The 11,504-nt window shown below is 42.3% G+C and overlaps 1 protein-coding gene across 4 annotated transcripts; it reads right to left on the bottom strand.

Annotated features, from left to right (window-relative positions):
• Positions 1-6,058: 6,058 nt before the first annotated feature.
• HNRNPDL (heterogeneous nuclear ribonucleoprotein D like) lies at positions 6,059-11,261 on the bottom strand. 4 transcript variants are annotated; one of them, XR_504248.1, is made up of 8 exons: positions 11,092-11,256; positions 10,833-10,994; positions 10,269-10,400; positions 10,018-10,132; positions 9,304-9,474; positions 8,864-8,956; positions 8,387-8,491; positions 6,059-7,711 (listed from the first exon to the last, which is right to left on the bottom strand). XR_504248.1 is itself a non-coding variant. In XM_008057420.2 (7 exons), exons 1-6 carry the CDS (start codon positions 11,254-11,256, stop codon positions 8,886-8,888), a joined length of 816 nt encoding a protein of 271 aa, XP_008055611.1. In that variant the 5' UTR covers positions 11,257-11,261; the 3' UTR covers positions 7,445-7,711; positions 8,864-8,885. The 4 variants fall into 4 exon arrangements, 3 of the variants coding, with proteins under 3 accessions (XP_021567666.1, XP_008055611.1, XP_021567670.1); XM_008057420.2 differs by lacking the exon at positions 8,387-8,491 and having other exon boundaries at positions 7,445-7,711; positions 11,092-11,261; XM_021711995.1 differs by lacking the exon at positions 6,059-7,711 and having other exon boundaries at positions 8,365-8,491.
• Between the last annotated feature and the right edge of the window lie 243 nt (positions 11,262-11,504).

Below are 11,504 nucleotides of genomic sequence, written 5' to 3' on the forward strand. Positions count from 1 at the left end.
CAGAAGTTTAAGGCTGCAGTGTGCTATGAATGCAATGTGAACAGCCACTGTGCTCTAGCCTGGGCAACATGGTAAGATCCCCTTTCTTTTTTTTTTTTTTTTTTTGAGTTGGAGTCTCACTCTGTCGCCCAGACTGGAGTGCAGTGGCCGCTCCCAGCCACCGCAGCCTCGACCTGCTGGGCTCCGGCGATCCTTCTGCCTCAGCCTTCCAAGTAGCAGGAATTATAGGCACGCGCTACCACGCCCGGCTGATTTTTTGATTTATTGTAGAGATGATGTCTCGCTGCCCAGGTGGGTCTCAAACCCGCGGGCTAAGGCAATCCACTCACCTCAGCCTCCCAAAGGCGCGGGATTACAGGCTGAGCCACCAAGCCCAGCTAAGATCCCCTTTCAAGAAAGAAAAGGAAACAAAAGCAGAGAAAAAGAAATTTTGAAAAAAGTGAGAGAGAGAGTCAGCTTTGACAATATAAAATCATTGGAGAAAAGCTAATAATCTCACTGTTCTGAGGAGAGGGGAAAAGCTTAGATGTAGAAAACCTCATTTCAAAATACACATGCACATCATTTAAACACTAACTCGGGCCCCTGACAATTTTCTCAAGTTACAGAATAAAGCAGCCAATATTTATGAATCCTTTAAGAATAGAAATGAAGCCGGGCTCGGTGGCTCAGACTGCACTCCAGTCTGGGCGACAGAGTGAGACTCCAACTCAAAAAAAACAAAAACAAAAAGAATAGAAATGAAGAATGTTTGGGCAGAGAATCTTCCATTAAACGAAAGGATCTCTTTAGAAAGATAAGACAGTTTCCTCATGAGAATTTTGCCTTTTTTCTTTTTCATTCTAAGTCATCTCTAAAATGAACACTCGTTCATGCCAGAGTTCTCCAGGGCAGGCGCTACAATTCCAAACTGCTCTCTGGGAGGTTAAACCAGGAAGTGTACAGATATCTCAGCAGGCAAACCAAGGAAATATGCTGATGGCTGAAAATTAAAATATTACTATTACAAGTAATATAAGAAACGCTTTTCTATAAACACTTTTTAAAATAATATCAAAGAAAAACTTGTGAGTTTGGACCCTAACCCCAAGGATAATTTGCTCTCCCTGCTGACTCTGCAGGGCCAAAGAGATTAAAAAGGAAAAAAAAGGCCAGATTCAGTGCAATCCCCCTGTAATCAGGGACACGGGGCGGGGGGGGGGGGGGGCGTCTGGATGTGCGTTCGGCCACCAAGTCAGGGACTCTGGGTCCTGACAGCAAGGATCCTGGCCATACCTCCATGGTGTTTTTCTGGTCCAATCAACCTAAGACCATCAGGGACAAATCTGTAGTTGCACAAAGGGGAGGTTTACTGACTTGTTGCAACAAGAGACTACGCGGCAGAGAAACTGTGAGATGTCTCACCAAGCAAGGGGAAAGATAAAAGCTACTATAGGATTTGGGGATGACAATTAAGTGAACTTGAAATGAAGTGGTGTTTTCTTTTTTTTTTTTTTTTTGAGTGGAAGTCTCACTCTGATGCCCAGGCTGGAGAGCAGTGGCACAATCACCACCATCATGGCTCACAGCAGCCTTGACCTCCTGGGCTTAAGCAATCCTCCCTCCTCAGCCTCCCGAGGAGCTGGGACTACAGACACGTCACTACATCCGGCTAATTTTTTCATTTTTTGTAAAGACGAGGTCTTGCTATGTTGCCCAGGCAAGTCTTGAATTCCTGGGCTCAAGCAATTGTCCCACGTTGGCCTCCCAGATTGCTGGGATTGCAGGCGTGAGCCACCATGCCCAGCTGAACAGGTAAGTATATTTAGCATTGTTCTTGTCCCCCTAAATATGCTACTCAGTCTTGAACTGTAAAGTCTGGATGAGGGTCCCTCAAGTCACTGATGTCAGGGATCCTAACAAGTGTGCAAAGAAATAATTGCAGCCATGAGTCTAAAGATAGTCTCTAAGCACCAGAGACGTTTGGTATGTCATCTTTTCTAAGACGCTCTTTTTCATATGTTAACATTTCTGAAACCAGGATACAGCTTAAAACCTACATATACTTTTTATAAAGCATTTAATTTCAACATGGATAGATTTCCTCATGGCTGTTATTTTCCTTGAATTTCTAATTTTGTTGCATTCTAATCAGTGATATGGCTTTGTCTTTTGTCACGCATTGTAATTTCCCTTAATGGCTTAAAGTGTCATCATTTTTTACAACTTTTTGAATCGGGGTCTCACTCTCTCACCCATCTTGATCACACCTTACTGTAGCCTTGACCTCCTGAACTCAGGCAATCCTTCTATCTCAGTCTCCCGAGTAGCTGAGATTACAGACACATGCCACTATGTCTAATTTTTTTAATTTTTATTTTTGTTGTAGAAACAAGGACTCACTATGTTGCCCAGACTGGTTTTGAACTCCTGGGTTCAAGCAATCCTGCCTTGGCCTCTCATAGTGCTGGGATTACAGGAGTGAGCCACTACACATAGCCCCATTCACCTTTTGTTTTTGCTTGCAGTATCTATGAAATACTTGCTGCCTAGATGTCTCGTGGTTCAAGAGCAATCAAGGTAAACTCTTGTCAGCTTCACAGTACAGATCTTTTAAAGGAACAAGTAGTTGTTGCAGGTTATCCAGGCTTAAGCTTCACCAGAGGAACATGAATGGATCAACTCTAACACAATTCTACCTTGCTATTAATCTCAGTACTCACAAACCAAGCATGTTAAAGATTCTGAAACAATCTGAATGCTTAAAGGTCACTCCCAGCCGTGACAGATGTTACAAATTTAGGCCTTGTGAGAACCTGATAGCAGCTTTATAAGCATTTGATAGACGTTTAATAACTCTGAAATGTAATCAGAGTTGGTGTTTCTGATGAGCTAAGTCTCCCAATTTGAGAATTAGTGGGTTAAGGTTTTCAGTAGGAACTCTTGTGGGGTAGACGACCCTGTCTCTCACTAATAAAATAATCACCTGAGATGAGTTTCACCAGTCAACACCCATACCTAGGTGGAGAAAATGTGAAGAAATTCCCTTTATGAAACCTCACCATCGATAGCTAATTCGGTGAGTTTTAGTCAGTTACCATAAAAACTAAGAGTTTCAAAAGCCTCTAAAACCAGAGAGCTTTCTCTTTTTTTTGAGTTGGAGTCTCACTCTGTCGCCCAGACTGGAGGGCAGTGGCTGCTCCCGGCCACCGCAGCCTCGACCTGCTGGGCTCCGGCGATCCTTCTGCCTCAGCCTTCCAAGTAGCCGGAATTACAGGCATGTGCTACCATGCCCGGCTGAATTTTTGATTTATTGTAGAGATGAGGTCTCGTTGCCCAGGTTGGTCTCGAACCCGTGGGCTCAGGCAATCCACTCACCTCAGCCTCCCAAAGGCACGGGATTACAGGCTGAGCCACCGAGCCTGGCTTCCAGATAGCTTTCAAAGAAATCTCTCAATTCCCTGAAACCACATTTGTACAGACATGCATTTTTTGTGTCTGAAGAGAATTCATTTTGGGTCAGTTTCTCAAAAGGAGACAACCATTGGAACAGTAAACAGAAAAATTCATCTGCAGTAAAGTTTAACTTTTTTTTTTTGAGTTGGAGTCTCACACTTTGTCGCCCAGACTGGAGTGCAGTGGCCACTCCCGGCCACCGCAGCCTCGACCTGATGGGCTCCAGCGATCCTTCCGTCTCAGCCTTCCAAGTAGCTGGAACTACAGACGTGTGCTACCATGCCCGGCTGATTTTTTGATTTATCGTAGAGATGAAGTCTCGCCAAGTTGCCCAGGCAGGTCTCAAACCCACCAGCTCAGGCAATCCACTCACCTCAGCCTCTCAAAGCGCGGGATTACAGGCTGAGCCAACCAGCCTAGCTAGGTTTAACATTTTCTAATTTGTGCTGTTGAGAAAAAATCTTAGGCCTTTTTTTTGTTATTTGAGAGTTTTGGATTTTAAGTGGCAAGACTATGTTGGCTACGCTTTTCAAACTACACTTCAGTCTCATTGCCCTCCAAGTGTGTGCTGCATCTCCCCAAATGAATGTTCCTCTTTGAATGGGTACAGACAGAAGGGCAAAACCAGAGATTCAACTGCTACTTAAGAGGAGCACAATTCTGGGCAAGCCCCTCAGGTCCCGTCCCACTCTGGGAGCTTTTCTGTCCTCTCAATAAATCCTGCTTTGGGGGGGAAAAAAAAAGCACAATTCTCACGCCAGGCGTGGTGGTTCATACTTGTAATCCCAGCACTTTGGGAGGTGGAGGCAAGATTGCCTGAGACTACGAGTTCGAGACCAGCCTGGGTAACCTGATGAGACCTTGTTTCTACAATAAAATCAAAAAATTAGCTGAGAGTGGTGGCACATGCCTGCGATTCCAGCTGCTTGGGAGGCTGACATGGGAGGATTGCCTGAACCTAGCAGGCTGAGACTATGGTGGCCGTGAGCATGTCACTACACTCCAGCCTGGGTGACAGAGTGAGACCCCAACTGGAAAAAAAAAAAAAGGAAAAGAAAAAAGGAGCACAATTTCAAGCTCATTCTTGCTGAGGGGAAAAAAAAGAAAGTGTAGACCAAGTTAGGACCTTCATAATGTTCAGGATTACCTTGATACCTAGATCACGGTCACGTTTTTAGTTTATAAAAGTAGTGGTGGAGAAACCAAGGATGTATTTTTTATTTTTTGCTATAATCTTAAGTTGAACATCCAGTCCATCCCAAGACAAATATAAAATTCCAATCCATCCTTTAAAAAGTTTTTTTTTTTTTTTTTTAAAGAAAGCAGGATTTATTAAGAGGAGAGAAAAGTTCCCACTGTGGGAGGGGACCCGAGGGGGTTGCCCAAGAACAGCACATCTTTTTATAGCAACACATTTTCTAATGACCATAAAAAAGACAACATAGAAGTTGATTGGTTTTGCTAAAAAAGTTGAGACCACAGATTAGATGACAAGTCTTAGGTTGAAAAGTTACAGTAAAGTTTTCTTCAGAATTTTTTCCTAACTGCTCAATGCTAGAATCAATTCAAATGGCACACATACATACATACACATGCACACACACATCTATAACCAGAAACTGTTTCTACCTCCATGAAACGTTCTTGAATCACTTTTCTAAGAAGTCTTGCGGTCACCCAGCCTGAAGTGCAGTGGCCTAATCACAGCTCACTGCCACTGCAAACTCCTGACCTTAAGCAATCCTCCCCCCTCCGCTAGGACTAGAGGTGCATGCCACCATGCCTGGCTTATTTTTTTTGTAGAGATGCTATGTTGCACAGGCTGGTTTTGAACTTCTGGCCTACAACAATCCTGAGTGGCCCTCCCAGTGCCAGAGGTACAGGCGTGAGAGCTATAGAACCCATCCTTGAAATCACCCTTTTAAGTGGTGAAACTTAGCAACCTGCGATTGACATCCAATCAAATCTTGCTAACAGGCAGGTGGCTTAATTGTTCAGGGATGCCCTGTAACATACCAAGTGAGGACAAGCAAGGATCTCAGCCATTCTGAAAACCAAGACTCACTGCAGGGTGATGTTAAGAGGCTCTGCCTGCTCATGTTGGCATCCCACTAGACATCTCAACTCTAAGTCCTCATCTCACAGAAGAGGCTGAGACTGTGAAGTAGTCACATGCTGACCAACTACTAACGAGATTTTTTTTGTTAGGGTGAATAACACCACACAGAACTTTGTGACAACTTAGCAGACATTAACAAGATATACAAACTAACCAAGTACGCTTGCATGTCATAGGTACTTCAGAATTCCATTCAGATCCTCAATAAATCTGTCAAATAACTAAGTTTGGTTTTAAATTTTCAGGAATGGACTCGATACTAACTTCACAGTTCATGCAACTAGAAGTGCCTAGAACACCTAGCCTTGGCTTATCTACTTCAAATTTACATCAGTTAGTGAACTGACAGGCCCTCTAGACAGGAGTTACACCTAGAGCTCAAAGCTCTTGGAGTAAAACCAACATCCTCACTCCCCCTTCAGTTCTTTGTATAACATCTCAATCATCTCTAAACAGTGTATTTTCTGTTACATTTATCAAGACTTAATTAAAGAGTTTGCTTTATTTTGTTCAAAAAGGCTTTATTCATTTTTGATCAGTGAAAAGGACAATCTCAATGTCAACTTATCACCTAACCACAAATTTGAACGTACAGGATTCACTACCCTAGACACTGCACCTGACAACACAACTTAAGATGAACGTCCTTCCATTCCCTAAAGTTGCACGTTGAAAGAATAAACAAAAACCCTTGCACCAACCAACATTTGTACTTGGCCCAGGTGTAAGGTCAAGTTGCAAAACAGGAGCAAAAAACAGCCAAGAGCGTAACTCAAGATAGCCCAGCAGGCAATATCATTGGAACAAAGGAAGTTGTAGGCACCAAATTAAGAGGCAGGTTCATCAGCATAAAAAACATGGTTGTGACATCAACTACTCTGCATGTGAACATGTATGCCACCAATCCCAGTAGCTAACAGGGAGACAAACAGCCCTAAATCAATTAACTACATTGAATGCAAAATTCAAAACTTGTCTCTACCCAGGTCTTCTAAAACCTAGATATGAAACTTTCAATGTACCAGGAAGAGCCACTGTAATGACAGGACTCATCACACCTGGATCAACATTAACACAGACCTTGGACTTAAGATACTTTCTCCACTATTCCTTTGTCTGAATATGAAGTGCTTAACTACTCAGTTCATGCACTAATTGCATTTAAAGTAAGTTTTACGATCATGACTTTCTCTAAACTCACACAGCATTAACAGTTAACTGTAGCATAGCTCCCTCAAAATGCCCAAATTGGAAATATTTTGTCTTGTTGCTGTGACAATACCAACAGAATGACTATTCTGCCACTACTTCAAATTTTAATCTAACTTCTGACCAAACTTTAATGGATCTCACACCTATTGGCCCAAATCCTTGTTGTAACTATTTCCAATGCTTAGCTCCCACTACAGAGCTTTACAGTACTCTTTCCTGTATCTGGATTTTTAAAGAATTAAAATTATGGTGTTATGATTAAAACTTTTTCAAGTAAACCAAAGTCAAAGAAGTAATTAGCAACTGAAAAATGGCTTTGCAGAGATGGGAATACAGCAAAAGGAGCTATAATAACCTCTTTTGATCCAGAGAAACATGGCCCACTAGAAAGTCACCACTATCATAACCTTATGGCTTAGTCTTACAACAATGACCTTCAGATATCTAGAGGGGAAAGAACACCATTCGAAGGAGTGGCGGAAGCTTTAGCAGCAGGGAAATAAAGCCTCAGGAGCACAGAATACACCTACAAATTGGGGGGAAAGGGTGACACTGTAGCTATTCATAAAAGATCAGTTTCTCCCTATGGACCAAACTCCCTATAAGATAAACTGTGCCTTAATTATTGCTTATTTAAAATTACATTTTTACAGAGCTATGTAGTACCCGACGCAGAAAAACAATCACATAAGGAAGCATTTATTTGAGGTTTAACATGGAATCATACAAATAAAAATGTGTATAAACACAAATCCACACTGAGTTGTAACACAGATAGCAAAGGACAAAGTAAAAACAAAGAAAACTAGTTGGCAGCTATATACAGTTGGACACAACTGTGTCTTGTACACTAGAAAGTCTTTTACAAAATAATCATCTCAGATCAACAGAAGACCAATCTTCAATGTCGTCCTGCAAGATGGATTACTTTTAAAACATCTCCTCCTAAAAACAAAAACAAAATAGCAATTAGATTTGTGCAGCTCTGACAAGCTTTTTAAAGGTCCACTTTCATGAATTCTTTTAAGTCCTCACTTTATTTTCTTCAATAATTAAAGATCATATGCATATTTATTGGCAAAGTGCAGTTTGGGCAATTAAACTCACCCTGGAGTTCCCAAATGATATTAAATCAGATCTATTCAGAAAAGGATTTAGGAATGCAATCTTCCCACATTCACAAGTTCAACTGTGCTAGACTGGGGTCTACTAGAAGCATCTCTAGTAAGCCAAGTAAAATGCTATAAGCTTGAGTATTTCAGACTCATTATACTGTAAAAACATGAACTGACTTGTGCATATGATCTTTAATTTATATCCCAGATTTAAAAGTTCTTGTTTTGGTTTGTAGATTTCACTATTAGCTATAAAAAGAAAAAGCAAGCATTAAATCTTAAAGAATGAACACTTAAAATGAGGCTCCACAATTGAAATACAACACTAAACAGAAGACCAAAATGATTAAGCTGTAAAAAGGCATTTATGTACTTTAACTCCTGCAAAAAACCATTTAAGTTAAGTTTAGACACTTAATCTCCAAAAAGATTAAAAAAGAAGCCAAAGTCTGAAGTTTTCCACTTTAATCTTTACGCTGGTACATGAAGTTGGAAGAGACCATACCACAGGACAGCGTTTTCTGGTGTATGCCTTGCGCTCTGCCCGCAACGTGCGACCCCCAGAGATAGACGTGGTCAGGGTGACACACGGCCTGCAATGAAGTTCCCGCTGGCGGGTACAAACAAGGTATAATGTCAGAGTTAGAAGACAACATTCTTGTTTTCCTTAAGTTGTACCCATTTCAGTACTTTACCTGTTAATAGTTCTAAAAAAGTTTAATTATTCCTCTAGACCACCTGGTACACAAAAGCAAACAGAAAAACTCTTAAGTTTTTCTGCAATACTAAAGAAAGTGAGATAAGACTTTAAAGTTAAAGATCTATAGACACTTTAGGCAAAACAGGCTTAAAAAGCAATTTTAAAATCAACAATTTAGTAAAAGCAGCTACATAATATTTTGTTTTAACTTATTTTTCATTTGTCTATTGATCTTTAAATTAGATCAGATGTTTCCATGGCTCCTTGCACTCCTGTACACACCTGCTTCCTCCAAGGTCCTCCTTTAGTATGGCTGGTAATTGTTTTGGTGATTGCCACCCCCTCGAGATGCCTTGCCGTAAGTGCTCTGTTGGCCTATTTTGAAAAGATGAAATTCCATTAAGACAGCCTTCTGTGACATGATTTCTTTACAAACATTAAGAAACTATAAAATGTGTAAATCTTTGCATGCTAAAGAACATTAAGACATTTTGGCAGCCATTATAAACTAGTCACAGGTCATACATGCCCCAGTACACTTATAACCACCATACCGTCTGCCTCTACATGCGTATCATCACCCTGACTGTAACACACCTCAAGAGCTTCACTCTCAACACTTTAATAGATGGAAAGCCAACACACACACTTCAGAATGGGAGTGGACTTTAGCACTGAATTTCAACACCATGGGTTTATAAAATTAAGGTAAATATTCTTACCACTGTAGTCTGTATATCCCTGTCCATATCCATAGTTCCCATAGTTATACCCAGTATAATCATATCCGCCATAGCCACTATAGTTTTGATCACCACCATAGGCACTATTGTAATTTCCATATCCTTGATCATAATAGTTATTAAATCCTTGGTTCCAGTTTTGGCCCTGACCTGAAACAATGCACAATGATTGTTAGGAAACAACTTCTGACCCCCAATCCTAACACAAAACCATGTGCTCTTGTCCCTCACTCTGCAAATCTTAACAGGCAGAATGGACATACATGTTGCTATCTATTTGAGCAAGGATTTTTCCAGTTTTTATAAAAAGGGGGCAGAAAGTCCAATTGTGCCAATATCAAGCTTCCTAAATTAAGGGAAAAATCAGCATTTTCCACTAAAGCTAAACACAGGTAGGCTGCTGTGCTTAAAACAACGACTCCTACCCAAGAGAGCCTGCCCCACCATGGTGCACCATGCAATTGCATACATCGTTTCCTATCAGTGATGATACTCACTGTCCATTTGGCCACATTCAACAGGTTTGGAAACTAATAATAATAAGCTCATTAAAAACAACCCCCTCCCCCACTAAGGTGAGCATCCTGCCTGCTGCAACAGCTCCGTTTCAGCCTAGCTCTGCTCTCTTCTGGGCCTATCCATGCTCAGCAGGGCATAGCACAGCCAGGAGCACTCCCAAGAGCCCAGCCTCACCTCGGCCGCGCCCCCTAGCCCCGCCTCGGCCACCGGCGGCAGCGCCTCTCCCTCCTTTCTGCTGCTGCTGCTGCTGCCTGTAGACCTCTTTGGGTTGTGCGACTTTGATCTCACACTGCAAGCAAGTGAAAAAGCACCAACAGTGTTCACGGATGTTCTAAACTCAAGCCATTTTCTCCTTCCCAAACAGACGGAGAAATTGTTCCACTAAACCCTCAACATGGCCACCTAATGCAATTAAATGGCTTTACCTTCCCAGAGCCAATTTGATGGTATCTGCTCTCTAACAATTTTTTAACCGGCTCTTCATCTGTGTATGTGATAAAACAAAATCCTCTTCTTTCATTTGTTTTTGTATCCATGGGAAGTTCGATGTTTTCAATCTGGAATCAAGATACACACTGAAGATCACTCAGTAACGGTAAAAAGCCACCAAGGGGTCTGAATGCCACAGGTTCTTTCCAAGCTCCACCTTAACCCGTTGTTCTGATCGGATGACGTCGGTATAGACAGCCGTGTTTCATGACCAGCCCAGGGATCTGCTGTACGTGGGAAGCATTGAGAGGACAACGCGAGCCACTAGTTAATGCACTGGCCACATTAAAGCATTCACGCTGTGGCCAAAACAAAATTATTGGTTTCTATTATAGCACAGAAACCAGCAAATAAGGTGCAAGGGTATAGCCCCTGGAAAGGACCCAGCCTTAACTCAACCGTATCCTAGCTGGACACAGGGATTTGCTCTAAACAAAACGGACAGGGGTGAACTTTTTACAAGCACATAAATGTAACAATTGTAAAACACAGCCACACACCTCTCCAAAGGCTCCAAAATATTCTTTGATTTGTTCTTCAGACGTGTCTGGGCTCAGTCCGCCCACAAACACCTTTTTAGGGGGCTCTTTCCCTTTTAAAGCTTTGGCCCTTTTGGGGTCTATCAATTTGCCATCCAGTTTGTGTTCTTTCAGTTCCAAAACCTACAAGACAGATGAACTTAACCAGACAGTAGCGCACAACCAAGCCCAGAACAATCTGCAAAAGGCCCCAGAGCAGCCATACCAGGCCGGCTCCTACCTTGTCAACACTAGAAGCGTCTTTGAAAAGCACGAATCCAAATCCTCTTGACCGCCCAGTGACAGGGTCTGTTTTAATGGTGCAATCTACAACTTCCCCAAATCGAGACAAGTACTCAGTCAGATCCTTCTTGCTCGTATCCCAGCTCAAGCCTCCAATAAACATTTTACTAGAAACAGAAGCATTTAAAGAGAGTTTAGCAGTAACTCGAGCGACGCCGTCAGTCCTGGAGCTAGTGAGGTCGCGAAAAGGGTCCGGGAAAACCCTTAGCGCAAGCAACAGACTTGCTGAGCAAGTCGCGAGGGTCCCAACGCCGCCGAGGCGACTTACTTGGAACAGGGGACAGCGTGTCCCCTCGACCTAACAGAGCTGAAGTCCCGCCCGAGCAGCTGTCAGGTCGACGCTCCGCCCCG

Source organism: Carlito syrichta, unplaced genomic scaffold (assembly GCF_000164805.1).
Source record: "Carlito syrichta isolate Samal-C Ts95f unplaced genomic scaffold, Tarsius_syrichta-2.0.1 Scaffold87096, whole genome shotgun sequence".
Taxonomy (NCBI): Eukaryota; Metazoa; Chordata; class Mammalia; order Primates; family Tarsiidae; genus Carlito; species Carlito syrichta.